The sequence below is a fragment of the Mobula hypostoma genome, chromosome 15, assembly GCF_963921235.1.
Source record: "Mobula hypostoma chromosome 15, sMobHyp1.1, whole genome shotgun sequence".
Taxonomy (NCBI): Eukaryota; Metazoa; Chordata; class Chondrichthyes; order Myliobatiformes; family Myliobatidae; genus Mobula; species Mobula hypostoma.
In genome coordinates this window covers 22363787-22385647 of record NC_086111.1, presented here as the reverse complement: position 1 = coordinate 22385647, position 21861 = coordinate 22363787, and the positions used below count along the sequence as shown (strand labels likewise).

General features: G+C 46.6%; 1 protein-coding gene across 1 annotated transcript in view; it reads left to right on the top strand.

Annotated features, from left to right (window-relative positions):
- The window catches only part of oxtra (oxytocin receptor a), a 30719-nt gene extending 17888 nt beyond the window's left edge, over positions 1–12831 (top strand). Inside the window, exon 3 of the mRNA XM_063068382.1 lies at positions 12330–12831. Coding sequence (XP_062924452.1) covers positions 12330–12592 — 263 coding nt within the window. The 3' untranslated portion in view covers positions 12593–12831. The remainder of the gene's footprint in view (positions 1–12329) is intronic.
- The last annotated feature ends 9030 nt before the right edge of the window (positions 12832–21861 follow it).

The following is a 21861-nucleotide window of genomic DNA, read 5'->3' as shown; positions in this document are numbered from 1 at the left end:
CGGAGTTGTGGCTGCCTATCCTTACTGATTGCGGTCTGCCGGGCAGTAAGTCAAGGCTCCAGTTGCAGAGGGGGGGTGTCGACTCTCATAGTCCAGAGTCGGTGATGAGTTTGTTTAGAATTAAGGAATTGAAGGTGAGTTGAGGTCCATAAACATTAGTCTGACATAGGTATCTTTGCTGTCCAGGTGCTTCAGAGATGAACATGGGGCCAGGGAGATGGTGTCCACCGCAGACCTGTTGTGTTAGAAGTCAAATTGCAGGGATTTGAGGTTGTCTGGAAGGCTGCAAGGAGGAATGAAGAGTGAGGCTTCATTCAGGTCTGCACCTTAGAACATGGGACATAAAAGTTGGAGTCGACCACATGGTTCACTGAAGCCATTTCATCAGACAAGAAGATCCAGATAAAACTATACAGCCCAAAGTCTATAAAACACAGGCCAGAATACAGTCAGGGAGCAAACATCTCCACCCATCTGTACAAGGAATTCCAATGACTTGCTACTCTCTGAGTAAGATCACCTCAGTCCTAATTGGCTGACCATCTCATCACGAGACATTGTGCTCTCATCCTAGACACTACCCTGAGCCTCTGAGTATGCACTTTGTCAAACCTGCTCTCAATTAGGTGATTGGAGAGAGGTGACTGCCACTGGTGAGAAACAGTCTCATGTGACTGTTATATAGCAGGGAAGGCAAATTCCTCTCAGTTTTTTGAATGAGATAGAGCATAGGAACAATGGTATTTAGTTCATCCTCGTGCAATGTTCCGCAAGTCAAGACATGCCTGACTTCAATTGGCTAATATATCCCTGTCTCTAAAAGTCTGCCAGACTGATTTTTGAAGTTTTCAATTAATAATAAGACTCAGTAGCTTTTTGGGAAGAGATTTTCAAATCTTCACTACTTTTTTGTTGAAAAGTCCTTGTGTGCTCAACATTTAATCACCAAGCTTTAGTTCAGGCTCATTGTTCTGGACTTTTGCACCTAAATAAATATTTTCATTTCCCTGCCATACAAAACCCTTTAATATTCTAAAACGCCTCCACTAATTTTTGGGGAACTAAGCAGGATCTGACAAAGGTCTATTGGGTGAGTCTGTTTGAGGACAAAGGAATGAATGGCAAGTGTGAGGCTTTCAATTCAACTCAATCCAATTACAGTTTCATTGTCATTCAACCATACGTGAGTCCCCATGAAAACAGCCAAACAAAACAGCATTACTCAGCGCCACGGTGCAAAACACAGTACCGACAGTCACACACAGCACAAGGTACATATAAGCACATGTCAGTAAAATATGTTAAAGTTAAAGTCCGTCCCGAGACTTATAGGCTCGTCAGGCCAGGCCAGCGCTTATGCTGGATTCTGTGGCATGAAGCGACTGAGAGCACCAGACTTCCCCCCCCCCCCCCAGTCTATCGCGAGGTCAACCCCCATCATTTTGCCAGTACCCATTTTCAGCTGGGTGGACTGGAACAGTGTGTGGTTAAGTGCCTTGCTCAAAGGACACAACATGCTGCCTTGGCTGGGGCTCGAACTTATGACCTTCAGATCGCTAGTCAACACCTTAACCAGTTGGCCACATGCCACACACTTCAGTAAAATATAGTCACACAAAAAATATTTAGTCCAAGACCCTGAGTCCATCAATGCTGCAGCAGTCTGCAGTCGAACTCAATATGACTTGTCTTCTGCCAAGCAGACAATGGTGGGGCAGCAACGACTCCAGTTTGGGCACTGCGGCCCCAGATTTAGTCCCTGCCAAGACTGAAGCCACACAGCTCCCCCCTTGGTCCACCAATAAATCAATGAATTGGACTTGCAGCATTCCACAACAACAATGCGATCAGAAGAAAAGTGATTAAGACAATCATCTGCTGTTAGAGTACACACCTCCTTTGCTCACCGACTCTTTCCATGTCTTTCTGATGCCCACCGCAAACCCAGCTACTCCACCAACGAGCAACCCACTGATGAGATAGACACGCAGCACTCCAAGTTCTCAATGTCCTGCAGGGTCTTGCGATAGTAAGAATCGGTTTTACAAAAGATAATAACACCTCTAGTTGGACGCTCAGAAGCAACTGTGCACGAGTGTGCTGCCATTTTATCAGAAGTAAGCGTGCGATGTCAAAGTGTTCAAGAGTAGCAGATTCCTGTCTGGATAAAGGGTAAATGTGGCACGTTCAGGGAACCTTTCTGATGAAAGGCATTGAGACAATGGTGAAGAAAAAGAAGGGAGCATGCATCAGGTTTAGGAGATTGGGGATGATTTAATCTCATGATGATTATAAAGTATTAACAATACTCAAGAGTGAGAGCAGGAGGGCAAAGAGAGGGCGTGAGATGGATCTGACAGACAGAGTTAAGGAAAATCTTCAGAGATTCTATAGGTCTATTAAGAGTAAAAGTGTAACCAGAGAGAGAGTAGGTCCCTTTAGACAACAGTAGGGCTGAATCTGTCTTAAACTGCAGCAGGTGGGAGGGACTTTAACGTCTGTTGTACAATATAGGTGAACTCATGATCTGTCAGTCTGCCTCGGCGTGGCCTTGCTCCTTATTGTCTATCTTCACTGTACTTTGGCTGTAACTGGCACGTTGTGCCATGCATTCTGTTTTTGTTTTCCCTTTGCTCTCTCTTAGTGTATTTATATTTGGAAGGGTCTCCCCGGCAGGTATGCAGACAGACAGAAGCTTTTCACTGTTATCCAGATACATGACCGCACTTGGAATATTGTGCTCAGTTCAGGTTGCCTCATTACAGGAAAGATGTGGAAGCCTTAGAGAGGGTGCAGAGGAGAGTTATTAGGATGCTATTTGTCTTAAGAGGTTAGGTTGAGTGAGCTTGGACTTTTCTCTTTGAAGCGAAGGAAAATAGATAGATAGATACTTTATTGATCCCAAAGGAAATTACAGTGCATAGATATACAAATATTAGAAGAGAAGTAAGAAAGAATGTTAAAATAAGTTACCTCAAACAGTCTAACAGGAGGAGGCCATCACTTCGCCAACTATGGGTTGACATTATGGAGCTTAATGCCTGAGGGTAAGAATGATCTCATACGGTGCGCTTTGGGGCAGTGCAGTTGTCTTAGTCTATTGCTAAAAGTGCTTCTCTGTTCAGCCAAGGTGGCAATCAGAGAGTGAGAAACATTGTCCAGAATTGCCGGGATTTTCTGCAGGCTTCTTTGTTCTACAATAGCCTCCAGTGTGTCCGGTTTGACTCCTATAACAGAGACAGCCTTTCTAATCAGTTTATGTGAGGCGACTTGATAGAGGAGTACAAGATGATAAGATGCATAGATCAAGTGGATAGCTGGAGACTTTTCTCAGAGCAAAAATGACTTCTGTTAAGATAGCAGTGAGCTAACCTAAGGCGTAATTGTTCTTTTTAAACGTATTTTTATGATCGCAAGACCCTGCTGGACATTAAGAACTTAAAGGACTGCAGATATACCCCATCAGCAAGTTGCTCATTGGCAGAGAAACTGAAGGAACTGGTGCAGATCGTGCTGCCACCTGTGTCAGAGAGGCGTCGGGGTGTATGCATGAAGGAACTGTGCGGCCTAAGAGCAAGTGATTGTCCTAGTTGCTTTTCTTGTGACTGCAGGACCCCATTGGACATTGTTAATGTGGGATGCTGCAAGTCCAATTCACTGGTTTATTGGCATACGGTGGGGGTAGATGGAGGGGGAGCTACGTGGCCTCAGTCGTAGCGAGGACGAGACCTCAAGCCACGTTATCACCTATTTGTAGTCTCCCAGCAGAGAGGTATCAGAGTTGGTGCACCCACCAGAGACCGGAGTGCAGGAGGCAGTGTGGCACGACGTACATGCTGGAGTTGGTGCTGCTGCTCTCCAGTGTTCGCTTGGCAGAAGACAAGATATATTGTGTTCGACTGCAGACTGCTGCAACATTCACGGACTTGGGAACTTGGACTATATAATTTTTGTGTGACTGTATTTTTCTGCTGTCTTATATGTGCTATATGTGCCTTGTGCTGTGTATCACTGGTGGTACTGTGTTTTGCACCTTGGCCCTGGAGTAATGTTATTTCATTTGTAGGTATTTATGGGTATTCATTTATGGTTGAATGACAATTAAACTTTTAACTTGATAAGTTTAAAGTGATTAGAGGAAAGTATAGGGGAGATGTCAGAGGTACGTTTTTTACGGTGAGTGCACAGAACACACTGCCAGAGGTGCTGGTACATTAGGGGCATTAAAGAAACTCATAGGTAGGCATATGGATGAGAGAAAAATGGAGGGCTTTATAGGAGAGAAGGGTTAAATTAATCTTAGAGTAAGTTGAAAGGTTGGCACATCATGGGCCAAAGGACCTGTACTGTGCTCCAGTGTTCTATGTTCCATGTTCTATGTGACAATAATTAACCATTAAATAACTTCCTTCCCCATACCCCGCCATTCACTGTCACCTCATGAGATGACACTCCAACCATTGTTCCTCATTAGGTTATCCTGATTCCCACCATTAGACTAACCAATAAATGCTATCAGACCCCATCTCCTACCAAACCCCGTCCCCAAGGCTAATGTTAGATCTCCACTCATCCACCGCTCAACACATCCATCATCGGGCCTCTCCAACCAACCATTATCAGATATTCTCAAACTGATAGTGCTGACCACCTTTTGATGTCTTCACCAGCCACCATTCTGGCCACTTCCATAACTAATCCTGACCACTTAATGAGCAGCCTGACCACCAAAGGACCAGCCACCATCAGACTGCCCACCATGGACCAGCCACCATCAGTCTGACCACCAAAAGACCAGCCACCATCAGACTGAACACCAAAGGACCAGCCACCATCAGACTGCCCACCATGGACCAGCCACCATCAGACTGACCACCAAAGGACCAGCCACCATCGGACTGCCAACCATGGACCAGCCACCATCAGTCTGACCACCATGGACCAGCCACCATCAGACTGAACACCATGGACCAGCCACCATCAGACTGAACACCATGGACCAGCCACCATCAGACTGACCACCAAAGGACCAGCCACCATCAGACTGAACACCATGGACCAGCCACCATCAGACTGACCATCAAAGGACCAGCCACCATCAGACTGACCACCAAAGGACCAGCCACCATCAGACTGACCACCATGGACCAGCCACCATCAGACTGAACACCATGGACCAGCCACCGTCAGTCTGAACACCAAAGGACCAGCCACCATCAGACTGCCCACCATGGACCAGCCACCTTCAGTCTGACCACCATGGACCAGCCACCATCAGTCTGACCACCACGGACCAGCCACCATCAGACTGAACACCAAAGGACCAGCCATCATCGGACTGCCCACCATGGACCAGCCACCATCAGACTGACCACCATGGACCAGCCACCATCAGTCTGACCACCGTGGACCAGCCACCATCAGACTGAACACCATGGACCAGCCACCATCAAACGGAACACCAAAGGACCAGCCACCATCAGACTGACCACCAAAGGACCAGCCACCATCAGACTGAACACCATGGACCAGCCACCATCGGACTGACCATCAAAGGACCAGCCACCATCAGACTGACCACCAAAGGACCAGCCACCATCAGACTGACCACCATGGACCGGCCACCATCAGACTGAACACCATGGACCAGCCACCGTCAGTCTGAACACCAAAGGACCAGCCACCATCAGACTGCCACCACGGACCAGCCACCATCAGTCTGACCACCATGGACCAGCCACCATCAGTCTGACCACCACGGACCAGCCACCATCAGACTGAACACCAAAGGACCAGCCACCATCGGACTGCCCACCATGGACCAGCCACCATCAGTCTGACCACCATGGACCAGCCACCATCAGACTGAACACCATGGACCAGCCACCATCAAACGGAACACCAAAGGACCAGCCACCATCAGACTGACCACCAAAGGACCAGCCACCATCAGACTGAACACCATGTACCAGCCACCATCAGACTGACCACCATGGACCAGCCACCATCAGACTGACCACCAAAGGACCAGCCACCATCAGTCTGACCACCATGGACCAGCCACCATCAGTCTGACCACCATGGACCAGCCACCATCAGACTGACCACCATGGACCAGCCACCATCAGTCTGACCACCATGGACCAGCCACAATCAAACTGAACACCATGGACCAGCCACCATCAGTCTGACCACCAAAAGACCAGCCACCATCAGACTGAACACCAAAGGACCAGCCACCATCAGACTGCCCACCATGGACCAGCCACCATCAGACTGACCACCAAAGGACCAGCCACCATCGGACTGCCAACCATGGACCAGCCACCATCAGTCTGACCACCATGGACCAGCCACCATCAGACTGAACACCATGGACCAGCCACCATCAGACTGAACACCATGGACCAGCCACCATCAGACTGACCACCAAAGGACCAGCCACCATCAGACTGAACACCATGGACCAGCCACCATCGGACTGACCATCAAAGGACCAGCCACCATCAGACTGACCACCAAAGGACCAGCCACCATCAGACTGACCACCATGGACCAGCCACCATCAGACTGAACACCATGGACCAGCCACCGTCAGTCTGAACACCAAAGGACCAGCCACCATCAGACTGCCCACCATGGACCAGCCACCATCAGTCTGACCACCATGGACCAGCCACCATCAGTCTGACCACCACGGACCAGCCACCATCAGACTGAACACCAAAGGACCAGCCACCATCAGACTGCCCACCATGGACCAGCCACCATCAGTCTGACCACCATGGACCAGCCACCATCAGTCTGACCACCACGGACCAGCCACCATCAGACTGAACACCAAAGGACCAGCCACCATCGGACTGCCCACCATGGACCAGCCACCATCAGACTGACCACCATGGACCAGCCACCATCAATCTGACCACCATGGACCAGCCACCATCAGACTGAACACCATGGACCAGCCACCATCAAACGGAACACCAAAGGACCAGCCACCATCAGACTGACCACCAAAGGACCAGCCACCATCAGACTGAACACCATGGACCAGCCACCATCGGACTGACCATCAAAGGACCAGCCACCATCAGACTGACCACCAAAGGACCAGCCACCATCAGACTGACCACCATGGACCAGCCACCATCAGACTGAACACCATGGACCAGCCACCGTCAGTCTGAACACCAAAGGACCAGCCACCATCAGACTGCCCACCATGGACCAGCCACCATCAGTCTGACCACCATGGACCAGCCACCATCAGTCTGACCACCACGGACCAGCCACCATCAGACTGAACACCAAAGGACCAGCCACCATCGGACTGCCCACCATGGACCAGCCACCATCAGACTGACCACCATGGACCAGCCACCATCAATCTGACCACCATGGACCAGCCACCATCAGACTGAACACCATGGACCAGCCACCATCAAACGGAACACCAAAGGACCAGCCACCATCAGACTGACCACCAAAGGACCAGCCACCATCAGACTGAACACCATGGACCAGCCACCATCGGACTGACCATCAAAGGACCAGCCACCATCAGACTGACCACCAAAGGACCAGCCACCATCAGACTGACCACCATGGACCAGCCACCATCAGACTGAACACCATGGACCAGCCACCGTCAGTCTGAACACCAAAGGACCAGCCACCATCAGACTGCCACCACGGACCAGCCACCATCAGTCTGACCACCATGGACCAGCCACCATCAGTCTGACCACCACGGACCAGCCACCATCAGACTGAACACCAAAGGACCAGCCACCATCGGACTGCCCACCATGGACCAGCCACCATCAGTCTGACCACCATGGACCAGCCACCATCAGACTGAACACCATGGACCAGCCACCATCAAACGGAACACCATGTACCAGCCACCATCAGACTGACCACCATGGACCAGCCACCATCAGACTGACCACCAAAGGACCAGCCACCATCAGTCTGACCACCATGGACCAGCCACCATCAGACTGACCACCATGGACCAGCCACCATCAGTCTGACCACCATGGACCAGCCACAATCAAACTGAACACCATGGACCAGCCACCATCAAACGGAACACCAAAGGACCAGCCACCATCAGACTGACCACCAAAGGACCAGCCACCATCAGACTGAACACCATGGACCAGCCACCATCAAACGGAACACCAAAGGACCAGCCACCATCAGACTGACCACCAAAGGACCAGCCACCATCAGACTGACCACCAAAGGACCAGCCACCATCAGACTGACCACCAAAGGACCAGCCACCATCGGACTGACCATCAAAGGACCAGCCACCATCAGACTGAACACCATGGACCAGCCACCATCAGACTGCCCACCATGGACCAGCCACCGTCAGTCTGAACACCAAAGGACCAGCCACCATCAGACTGCCCACCATGGACCAGCCACCATCAGTCTGACCACCATGGACCAGCCACCATCAGACTGAACACCAAAGGACCAGCCACCATCAGACTGCCCACCATGGACCAGCCACCATCAGTCTGACCACCATGGACCAGCCACCATCAGACTGAACACCATGGACCAGCCACCATCAAACGGAACACCAAAGGACCAGCCACCATCAGACTGCCCACCATGGACCAGCCACCATCAGTCTGACCACCATGGACCAGCCACCATCAGACTGACCACCATGGACCAGCCACCATCAGTCTGACCACCACGGACCAGCCACCATCAGTCTGACCACCATGGACCAGCCACCATCAGACTGACCACCATGGACCAGCCACCATCAGTCTGACCACCACGGACCAGCCACCATCAGACTGACCACCACGGACCAGCCACCATCAGACTGACCACCATGGACCAGCCACCATCAGACTGAACACCAAAGGACCAGCCACCATCAGACTGACCACCATGGACCAGCCACCATCAGACTGAACACCATGGACCAGCCACCATCAAATGGAACACCACGGACCAGCCACCATCAGACTGACCACCAAAGGACCAGCCACCATCAGTCTGACCACCATGGGATCCCTTGATCACCAGAGTTACTCTTTTGATAGGTGTGGAACATCTCCCGCTCCCACAAACCAACAAACATCAGACCCCTCAAATACTAACATCTCTACTTAAATCAACACTGGCTTCCCTCCAAGTAACACCAGAACTTCGCCGTTGACCGCTGTTGATTATAGAGTATTTCCTGAAGGAACTACCCACCCTATAATCAACCTAACTCCCAGGCAAATATCTATTGCTCAGGAAACCATGAGACTGCCCTTGCTGACCACACTTCAAGGCTGCCCCAGGCGATGGCCTATATTACTTTCCACTGGACGAGTGTCTATTCAGGAGTCACTCTTTGCTATCCAGCTACTGGACCAGGGAGAATTCAGAGGGGAGGGGTGCTATGGAGGCACAAGGTGGCTGATATTAAAATGGAAGTCCTTTGTTTATGAGTTGAAAACAAATCCCGTTCTTACCAACTCTCTTCCCATCTCACCCAATCCTTTTACAAATCACTACTGAACCGTTTCGGATCGATTGCGAGAATATGGTGAGTGCCCATGCGGCCGATTGATTGCACAATGAATGGATTGGGCCTCCTAAACACAGCTGAGAGTTTAATTCACATCCTTATGGATTAATGTTGTCCATTTGGAATGCTGTAACGTCAGAATCAATTGGTGTTTTGGGTGTAAGGGAAGAGTTAAATGAGCTTCCTTCTTGGTATATGCTAAAATGGAAGTCTGCAAGACAAAATGGTGCTAGCTTGGAGTGGGATTGTTCTGAGAAAGTAAAAGAGAACCAGTCCACAGCAACATTCTGGGAGAGTCAGGGCAGTATAAGAATGCAGCCATAATGGTGGAAGATAGTGAAAGACATGTTGGTCTGGGCTGACAGCTGGTATCACCAAGTGGGAAAAGTACTGGTGCAAGGGGCTTTTAAGGATATAAAACATTTTGTGCGGGGTGGGGGGTGGTTTAAAGAGAGTTTTATCTTGGGCTAGATCATGGCTGGTGCTGAGAGAGGGAATAGTATGCTGAGAGAGTCAAGTTAGAGAGGGAGAGAGAGAGAGAGAAAAAACAGGCTCCAAGTAGATTTGTCAGATCTGTGACTCCCTCCAGTATTGCAGAAATCAGCTTGCTTCGTCGATGATAAGTATTATTTTGATTCCTGTGCTGCTACTACTGTAGACTTCTGTTTTGCATCTGTGCTTGTTCTAATAGTCTTTTATCATGATTGAGTATGTGTGAAGTGTCTCCTTTGTTGGCTGATGTGTATGCAAATAGCTTGAGCTGTTATCGGAAAGAATACATTACAAAATTTTAAATCATTTTTCATTACATTGGGTCCCATAAACAACAAGAAGTGTAATGAGCAGATGAATTGAATTGAATTTTGGCCAGGCGGCATCTATGGAAAGGAAAAATAGCCAATATTTCAGGCCAAGACCCCTCTTTAGAACTGATAAAATCCTTGGCCTGAAACATCAGATCTTTATTCTTTTCCATAGATGCTGCCTAACTAGCTATGTTCCTCCAGCATTTTATGTGTGTTACTCTGGATTTCCAGCATCTGCAGAATCTCTTGTTGTTTTGTTTAGCCAGTGGGGCAACAATACAATCAGCCTCTAATATTCCCACGGGATCTATAATGTTCAGGCAGGAGTCAGGTGAGGCCTCAGTTGGATGCTTGATCAGACCTCTAACAATGCAGTCCTCCCTCTTCAGCTTATACAACGGGAACCTACACTGTGTGAAAGGCCAGAATTTTGGAGAGTTTCAAGGTCTTGGGAGTTCAGAATTCTGAGAATAGTTGTATTCTTAAATACCTCTGAAGTTTCCTAGAAAGCCACTCAATGCAAGAGCAACCAATGTTGGTCCAGTGAATATTAAATGAAATTATTCTTGGGAACAAGGTTGTGGAATGATTTTTAAACAAAACATAATTTGAATGAGGTGATTTTCAGACTAGAACACACCAAAGTGGGATATTATGAGCATGAATAGAGCCATAAAGTTATGCACCATGGCAACAGGGCATTGGGCCCAACTCTCCATGCTGACCAAGTTGGCTCATGAGTTAATCCCACTTGCCTGTGTTTGGCCCAGAACACTCTAAGTCTTCCTACCTATGTGCCTGTCCAAATGCTCTTTAAATGTCATAATTGTACTCGCTTCTACCTCTCCCTCCAGCAGGTAGAGCAGCAAATAATTAATGTTAGCATTCATTTTGTGAAGACTGGAATATAAAAGCAAGCACGTTATGCTGAGGCTTTATAAGGCTTTGGTCAGTCCACACTTGGAATATTGTGAGCAGTTTTGGGCCCCTTATCTAAGGAAGAATTTGCTGGCATTGGAAAAGGTCCAGAGAAGGTACACGAGAATGATCCCAGGAATGAAATGAGAAGCATTTGATAGCTCTAAACCCGTACTCTCTGGAGTTTAGAAGAATGAGGGGGATCTCATTGAAACCCATCGAATATTGAAAGGTCTAGATAGAGGGGATGTGGAGAGGATGTAACCTGTAGTTGGAGAGTCTAGGACCAGAGGGCACAGCCTCAGAATAGAAGAATATTCCTTTAGAACAGAGATGAGGGAGAATTTCTTTAGCCAGAGTGTGGTGAATCTATGGGATTTATTGCTGTAGATGGCTGTGGAGGCCAAGTCATTGGGTATATTTAAAGCAGAGGTTGATAGGTTCTTGATTAGTCAGGGTATCAGATGTTACCAGGAGAGGGCAGAAGAATGGGTTTGAGCGGGAAAATAAATGATGGAATGGTGGAGCAAACCCGATGGGCCAAATGGCCTGATTCTGCTCCTATGTTTTATGGTCTTATGGTCTCATTCTTTAACATACTCTTGTGTGAAAAAGTTGCCTCCAAAGTCCCTTTTAATTAGTTCTCCGCTCACTTTAAAATCAATGCCCTCCAGTTTTGGACTTCCCTACCCTGGGGAAAAGACTGTGGCTATTAACCTTATCTATGCTCCTCATGAATTTATAAACTTCTATAAGCTCAGCCTCCTACACTTGAGGGGTAAAAAAGCCTCAGTGTAACAAGTCTCTTCTTGGAACCCAGGCCCTCCAGTCCCAATAACATCTTTGTAAATCTCCTCTGCACCCTCCCCAGTTTCATGACATCCTTCCTACAGCAAAGCAACCAGAAATGCAAATAATGCTCCAAGTGTAATATCGCCCAATGTCTTGTAACAAGATGTCCCAAATCCTGTACTCAGTATTGTGACTGATGAATAGATGATTGTTTGGTTGAAGGAGTCATCCAGTTGTTTGCTTTGATCTTCCCCTAGACATGGCCTTTGTCATCACGATGCTGCTGGCCAGCCTCAACAGCTGCTGCAACCCCTGGATCTACATGTTCTTCACCGGGCGGCTCTTCCACCACCTGGTCCAGCACTTCCTCTGCTGTCCCAGGCGGCCGCACAGCGTTGAGCAGCCCAGCGGGGAGCTGACCTGCAGCAAGAAGAGTAATTCCTCCACCTTCGCCGTCAGTTTCAAGAGCTCGAGCAGTCAGAGGAGCGGCTCTCTCCAGCTGCAGCAGGGGGAGCAATAGGTCGAGGAGCTCCTGGCCGGGCGACGTGAAGACCCCTGGAACTTTCCCCTTGTCGCTTATTTCCTGACCCATTTCGCAAGATGCCGTGCCAGTGATAAGTACTAATTCCTCTCAAATTCCCTTTAATGCACGGATAGAACTGACCCTTATAACCATCAGTTTCATTTGGTGTGCCATTATTACAGCCAGCAGTTCTCTGAGGAGAGACAGAACACAGGACCATTATTTCTCCTCCAATGAGCTCGAACTAAATAGCTACTGAGCGTGGAGGCAATGTTACAGTCTGTTACGTACCCCGTAACTGGGTTGCCAAACCAGCAGAAATGGATCACTCAGTTGGAGTCTGGATTACTAGATCTAAGAAAGTTTTATTAAAGAAACAAGCAACACAGTAATCGAAAGGATAATAAATGCAACAGTTCAGCAATGATAAACACACATGTGCACAGAATTAAGATAACAGGATCAATCAAGCTCTATCGTTGTCTAGGTGTAAATGACCAATTTCAAACTGACACAAAGTCCAGTTCAATTTAGTTCAGTTCGCAGTAATCGTTGCCATGGCGATGGACAATGTGGGGGGAAGGAGAGAGAGAACGAGAACGAATGTTCATTCAAAACGGCTTCCACACACAGACCTGCGATATTGCTCACAAGCAGCTTTCGGGCGAGTCCTTTGTGATGTCACCTGAGGTCACCGACTGTGACCCCTCCTCCAGATGCGGTCGATCCTCCGCAGTGAACCTGGCACCCAAGCAAGGGTGGACACACACCGGGTTCCCGCTGATCGTACCTTTTCACCCTGTGCGTCTATGGCTTGGTTCCGCAACCAGCCTTCCAAAACGACTCCCGCCAACTTGGGGGGGGGGGGCACCGCTTCCAGGGTCTCGTTACCTCGTGGTGTCGTGTGTGTCCTGCCTTAGCGAACCTGTCCCTTTTTATCCCCCTGCTGGGGTATCGCCTGTCCATCACTTCAAACAGTTCAGGGTTCAAAGAGGGAGCCACTCTAGACAGCTCTCTCTCCCGTCCCTTCATTACACATCTCCCAAATGCTGCTCCATTGTCTTCCTTATCTCTCTCTTGAAGACAGGTGGCAGACCAACTGCTGATCACACAGGACAGCTAACATCTTATCTATGTGTATTCTTGTCATAAGTCTCACTGTAGGGAGGTCAAAGTCCACTTCAGGAGGCCAACATGGAAAGAAGTGGTCCTCGTAATTAGTTGCCATTTGTTGGATGGAGGAAATTTTGTAACCAGCTGAAATGCCAGCGTCATATAGACAGGCTGACACAGACATGACCAAAGCTCTAGATATCATTGATGTCCATCACTGTCTACACCTTGCCACCTTCTGGTTGTCTTCTAGTCAGCGGCATGAAACAAGAAATTAGCTGATAAAAATATGCTATGACTCTTAACTTTTACTAGGAAGTTTCTTTGTCATATTTGTTACGCAGATTTCTCTGTATTTATTTCGAGTGCATTCATCAATTTGGTGTTGTCGTGACCAGAAGTTAAGCACTTTCTGAGTCCACATTACTTCTAGCGGCTCGCAGGATGGGAATTCCTCACAAATTACAATGCCACTCCTGGATTGGAAAAGGACTGAAAGTTTTGACAGGGATCGTGCAGGAATTTTGTTTCAAGTTGTAACAGATCCTAGAAACTCCTTGTAGGCTCGTGCTCACCTCCCCCAACTAGCCACCTGGAGTTAGAGATTGATCACCATTTACTCGCACAGGTAAGGAATGGGCAACCATCTGATGGGGAGATCGACATTGGAAATGATTCATCCAAGTCCAGAGTCATCACTTCCCATCCAGAACCAGGAGGAGCTGAAGATTCAAGATTGTTTATTATCATTCTTTGGTACGCAAGTATAAAGGAGAACGAAATGATTGTCACCCCAGATCTGATGCAGCTTAAAAACACAATAAGCATTAAAAGATGAATAAAGAACAGAATTTTAAAAACACAATAAATATAAGTATAAAAGCCACTCTATAAAACACAATGTGTAAATAACTGTTATATACATAGACTGATTTTATGTATATAAAGTGTTGCTGGGTGATGTGTATGTAGTAGTGGTGGGATGGGTTAATGGGTTGAGGTGTTGATCAACCTGATGGCTTGAGGGAAATAACCGTTCTTGAGTCTTGTGGTCCTGATTGAATGCTGCATAACCTCTTCATTGGTAGGAGCGGGACAAAGAGTCCATGAGCAGGGTGGGTGGAATCCTGCATGACATTGCTGGTCTTTTTCCAGCACCTTTTGATGGCACGTAAGCTGGTGCCAATGATGCATTAGGCAGTTTTGGCTCCCCGTTGTAGGACCTTTCTGTCTGCCACGGTGCAAGTTTCCTTTCCACACAGTGATGCAGCATGTTAGGATGCTCTCTACAGCACACCTGTAGAAGGTCATGAGTATTGGTGTGCATAGACTGGCTCGCTACGGCCTCCCCAGCAAACAGAGGCTTTGGTAAGCTTTTCTGAGACCGTGAGAAGTTGTCCGAGGTGTGCACTCCCACGAGATTGAAATTGCTCGCAGTTTCCACTGCTGTGCCGCCATTCTGAAGAGGGTTGTGAGTGAAAAAACCACATAATGATAATTCGATCTCCAGACTGTTAGGAAAAGCTCTTTTGGGCAAATCTACAGGTGAAAAGTGGGTACAAAACCTTACTATCAGAACAAGCTAAGTATGAACCTGAAATATGGCAGCAAATGCCTATCCCATGGTATGTAATTTCCAGAAGCGTTCAGCTACAATAAGATAGGGTCAATCGAAACACCAGACTGATGCACAGCCGAGCTTCTGCCGTATGCTAAAACTAGGGTCCGAATGTGGTGAACATTCTGAGGAATTTCCTGGAGTGATCTTGCAGTGGGCTGGACCAATCATGAGAACCTCAGTTATGAGAAAGTATTTGGAAAAAGGAGAAATAAAGTGGCTAAAGCCAGATGTAAATTTTAGTGCAGGGAGAGAGCAGTGAACTAAAAAGGAAAATGTGAGGTGCCTTTGTATTTTGATTTGTACCACAGACCCTGTTCATGATTAAACAAACCTTGCTTGACAAATAGATCTGACTGGAGTTTCTTTAGGAATTGAAAGCACTCATCACAACATTAGAACACACTCATTAGCATCTCATTATAAGGAAGGATGTGGAAGCTTTAGAGAGGGTGCAGAGGAGACTGACCAAGATGCTGCCTGGATTAGAAGACATATCTTATGAGGATAGGTTGAGTGGGCTAGGGCTTTTCTCTCTCGAGCAAAGAAGGGTGAGAGGTGACTTGATAGAAGTGTATAAAATGATAAGAGGCATGAATTGAATGGATAACCACAGACTCTTACCCAGGGCGGAAATGGCTAATACCAAGGGGGCATAATTTTAAGATGATTGGAGGAAAGTACTGTGGGGGGTGTCAAAGGTAGAATTTTTTTAAACAGAGAGTGGTGGGTGAATGAAACGCCCTACGTGGGTGAAAGAAACGGTGGTAGAGGCAGATATATTAAGGGCACTTAAGAAACTCTTAGATATCTCATGGATGATTGAGAAATGGAGGCTTACATAGGAGGGAAGGGTTAGATTAAAACATCAGCACAGCATCTCGGGCCAGAGGGCCTGGTCTGTGCTGAAATGTTCCATGTTCTACATTCTCTCCTCAAATTTATATCCAGTACTGTACTTGGGGCTTCACATTACAAATGTCATGCCCATGCTCCACAACTTGTTCAATAGAATTTCATTATGGTTCAGGTGGGTGTATGACACAAAGATGGCAAAAAGCATGGTACTTATCCTTTTTCATAAAATTTCCTAAATGGCTTGTCATAGGATCTGGAAGAAAAGGAGGGTAAATGTGAAGCACATATGAATTATTCCCTGTCTCTGACACATGAATATCAATCTGATAATTGCTGGTGATTTATGCTGCTTTAAAGGGAGACCATAGCTGTGCAGCTACTCTGTTCCTTGGCACCAAGAATATATTGACCCTACCTTGCACTCGAGAGTAGAATGGCTCATATTCACCTCTGTGGCTTGTGCAAAGGCTTGGAATGATTCCAAGATGGTTTTGTCCCATCTAGGTAGAGCCTGGCACAGATACTGTGTGTCACTTTGTCCTGATTGGGTGAAGGTTACCAATTGTGGCTCGAGTGCTGTTTGGATGCACACAGCTGAAATCAGAGAAGTGATGGTATAGAGAAGGGGACTTTAGTGATCTGCATGAACGTACTGTACTTTTGGTTAATAGTGGCAGCAGATATTGTACAATCACTTGTTCCTGTTATGAAGTTTTTAATTTAAGAAGGCAAAGACTGTATAGGATGCCCAAGTCAGGAAAAAGAAACAATTCCGTTTGGACGAAGGGTCTCGACCTGAAATATTAACTCTCTATTCCCCTTCACAGCTGCTGCCTTCCTTCAGCATCTTCCCCCTCAGTACTCACTCCACCATAACCACACCCCATTTTTTTCATTCCTCATTCTGGTTACATTCTCTTCTCCTCACCTGTCCCCCACCTCCCTCTGGTCCCTTCCTCCTTTCCTTTATTCCAAGGTTCACTGTCCTCCCCTATTAGGAGAGCCCTTAAGCTGAGATTTTCTCTTCAGCCCTTAATCTTTTCCAACTATCATCTCCCAGCTTCTCACATCATCCTTCCTTCCTCCTCATCTGGTTTCACCTCTCACCTGCCAGCTTGTAATCCTTCCCCTCCCCCCACCTTCTTATTCTGGGTCCTTCCCCTTTCCTCGCCAGTCCTGATGAAGGTTCTCAACCCAAAACATGTTCCCCTCCATAGATGCTGCCTGACCTGCTGAGTTCCACCCGCATTTTGTGTGTGTTGCTCAAGACTTCCAGCATCTGCAGAATCTCATGTGCCTATCCTCCAGCATCTTGATTGTTGCTCCAGGTTCCAGCATTTGCAGTGTCCTGTCTCAAAACACTTCTGTTACCTGATCTTCCCTGGCCAGGCCATTGATCTTCATCTGGTACCGCTTTGCCATCTGGGGTCAGGGGCAACATGCAATGCCAGCATCACCTCCCTGGGCATGACACACGTTTCCACTCATCAAAGTCCAGCAGTTGGCCCCACCTCTCTCTCAGTCCAGGAGACCTGACACTGATGAATCGTTAGAATGCCAGGCTCTTCTACCACTCTGTCAGTCCCTGCTTTTTATCTGACAACACCTCATCGAATACTTGTGAGACTCTCTGCCTAGCCTCCTACCCATGAATGAATTACTTGCACTGGGCAAGCCACCTGCACTTCTATTTAAAGGATGCATTTACTGGCCCCCAAACACCCAATCACATTATACCCATCTGAAACCAATAACTCCAACAAATGATTGCAATTGAGTTAAGACAAAATTCTAGTGCAACTTACTGGATGTATTGCTGAAACTCAGGAGATTTGGTATACAGCTAAAGACTCTAGCAAATTCTGCAGATACCCGTATACTGATGAGAGCATTCTGACTGGCTGCGTCACCATCAGGAGGATTCAATGTGCAGGATCGAAAGAGGCTGCAGAAGGTTTTTAACTCAGCCGGTTCCATTGCACACAGTGCCATGGAAACATAGTGGATAGTGCAATCGCTTTACTGTGCCAGTGCTTTACCTGTGTTGCTGTCACGAAACAACAAAGTTCACCACAAAGATCCCAATGAAGGGCTTTGGCCAGAAATGTTGACAGTTTACTCTTGTCCCATGGATGTTGCCTGGCCTGCTGAGTTTCTCTAGCATTTTGTGTGTGTTGCTTGGATTTCTAGCATCTGCAGATCTTCTTATTGAAGTTCAAGGGCTTGGTTACTTTGTAAAGTGGGCAGTGGACAAGTTTTAAAGTATCTGGTGTTTTCCATCTGATGAGAAAGGAATGCTCCCCCTTTGCAATTGCACTATCCAGAGACTCTAAACCTATTGGTGTCTGTATGTGGATGTGAGCTGACAAGACAGTAGCTCTGACTCATTTTTGTGTGAGTTAAATGAGTCATAAATTCACTCATCTCATAATGCATCAGCACTGCTTGATAACACAAGCACTATGCCCAGTGGATTACCACATTATTGACTGGATCCTAGTGATGGAAAGAAGTCCATATGGCTCATCATAACTTTACTTTCCAATTAATTAATGCAATTGCAGCCAAGCCCACGCTATAGAAAATAATTTCACACTATAAAATCATTCCTATCATCTCCAGTGTAGAGTTCTTTAAAGTGGTGTGTAAGCTACCTCTTTATTTATGAAATCCATCTTTATTCCAATATTCTGGCTCTGAGCCTCATCAAAAAGATGCGATCATCTGGTCCCAAATACACCAAATATTTTCAAAATGCATGCTTTCCATTGAGTATGCCCAATGAGCATTGACGTTTCTGTCAGTAAAGGAGTCAATATATCACATTGTGTTTCTGCTAGCTAATTGCTTGGATAAATATAAAATACAAGAACAAGATTAATAAGAGGAGGAGTCAACCAAATGGCTCTTCAAGTCCACTCTGCCATTCAGCAAGATCACAGCTAGTTTTCTGCCTTCATGCAATTTTCCAGCACTATCTTCCTAACCTACATGTCCAAAAACTTATCCACCCTTGGTCTGAATTGACACAATGATTAAGCTGGCACCTCTGGGATTTTGGTAGTACTACAACAGCAGGTTTCCCAGACTATTGGATTCTACTCCTACTGATACCTAAATATGTTTTCATTTCATTCTCTTTTACAGGTTAGACAATATTATAATAAATTTTCCAGTGAACCCAGTGCAATTAAAGGGACCAGGAAATATTCAAACACTCCTGGAAAACCCAACCACATTACTGACCCCAGCCCCTACCCCGACCCCACACTTCTCCCATATCTGGCAACCTTGCTCCAGTGACACACCTCACTTGCACTCAGGACCCCTGCTCAAGTTCCACATTAATGAGTGAGCCAGATCCAAGACCATCAAGGTTTTCAAATGGTTGGATACTAGGAGCAGAATTAGGCCACTCAGCCCATCAGATCTGCTCTACCATTCAATCATGGTTGATTTATTATCCCTCTCAATCCCATTCTCCTGTCTTCTTCCCGTAACCTTTGACACCCTGACTAATCAGGAACCTATAAACCTCTAATTTAAATATACTCAATGACTTGGCCTCGACAGCCATCTGTGACAAAACAAAATCCACAAATTCACCACTCTCTGGCTAAATATATTCCTCTTCATCTCTGTTCTAAATGGACATTCATCTATTCTGAGGCTGTGCCCTCTAGTCTTGGACTCACCAACAATAGGAAACATCCTCTCCACTCTGTATAGGCTTTTCAATATTCGATAGGTTTTGATGAGAACCTCCCCCCACCAACCCATTATTCTAAATTTCAGCAAGAACAGCCCCAGAGCCACTAAATATTCCTCATATGTTAACCCTTTCATTCCTAGGATCATTCATGTAAAGCTTCTCCAAACCTTCTCCAACGTCAGCACATCTTTTCTTAGATAAGGGGCCCAAAACTGCTCACAATACTCCATGTGGTCTAACCAATGCCTTTATAAAGCCTCAGCATGATATCCTTGCTTTATATGCTAGTCCTCTTGAAATGAATCCTAAAATTGCATTTGCTTTCCTTACCACCGACTCAAGCTGCAAGTTAACCTTTAGGGAATCTTGCATAAGAACTCCCAGGTCACTTTGCACATCTGATTTTTGAACTTCCTCCCCATTTAGAAAACATTCTATTCCTTTATTCCTTCTACCGAAGTGCATGACCATACACTTCCAAACACTATTCCATCTGCCAGTTCTTTGCCCATTCTCCCAATCTGTGTAAGTCCTTCTGCAGACTCCCTGCTTCCTCAACACTAACTGCCCCTCCACCTATCTTCATATTGTGTGCGAACTTGGCCAAAAAGCCATCAAATCTGTCATCCAAATCATTGACATATAGCATGATAAAAGCAGTCCCCACATGGACCCCTACAGAATACCACTAGTCACTGGCAGGGCGCCAGAAAAGGCCCCCTTTATTTCACTATTTTCCTCCTGCTAGTCAGCCAATTTTTGATCCATGCTAGTATCTGTCCTGTAATACCTTCAAGTTTACCTTCATGTTTCATCCTTTCGCTCCTTATGGCTTTTTAGGTGCCATCTGTTGGTCCTTAAAAGCTCCCAATCCTCTAACTTACTACTATTTTTTCCTATATTATATGCCCTCTCTTTTGCTGTCTTTGACTCGTCAGCCACAATTGTGCCATCCTGCCTTTAGAATACGTCTTCATCTTTGGGATGAATTTTTCCTGAACTTTCAGAATTGCTCCCAGAAGCTCCAATCAATGCTGCTGTGCCGTCTTCCAAACAACTTTGGCCAGTTCCTCTCTCATGACTCTGTAATTCCCTTCACTTCATTGTAATACTGATATATCTGACTTTATCTTCTCCCTCTCAAACTGCAGGGTGAATTCCATCATACTATGATTACTGCATCCTAAATTAAGCTCCCTAATCAAATTTGGTTCATTACACAACACCCAATCTAGTATTGCTCCAAAAACCAGTCTCTTAAGCACTCTACAAATTCCCTCTCTTGGAACCCAGCACCAACTTGATTTTCCCAAACCACCCTGCATATTGAAATTCTCCCATGAATATCGTAACATTAACCTTTTAACATGTCTTTTCTAGCTCCCATTTTAATTTCAGTCCCACATCCCGGATACTGTTCAGAGGTCTGAATATAATCCCTATCAAGGTCTTTTTACCCTTGCAGTTTCTTAACTCTACTCACAAAGGATTATACATCTTCTAATTCAAGTCACCTCTTTCTAAGGATTTGATTTCCATTTTTTTTAACAGAGCCTGATTGATTGTTTATAATGATAATGCAAATGACTCTAGAAATAAATAATTGGTAAAAAAGCTGCACCATAATGATAATGATAATGATACCTCTATACAACACACAAACTGCTACAGGAACTCAGCAGGTCAGGCAGCATCTATGGAGAGGGCCAGTCAATGTTTCGGGCCGAGACCCTTCATCAGGACTGTAAAGGAATGGGGAAGATGCCAGAATTCAGCTCTTTACCATCTCAACCTATCACCTTCCAGCTTCTCACTCAGTTCCCCCGTCCCCCATCCAATCACCTTCCCCTTCATCCAGTTTCACCTATCACCTGCCAGCTTGTACTCCTGGCCCTGCCCCAACCTTCTTATTCTGACTTCTTTCCTCTTCCTCTCCAGTCCTGCTGAAGGGTCTCGACCAGAAAT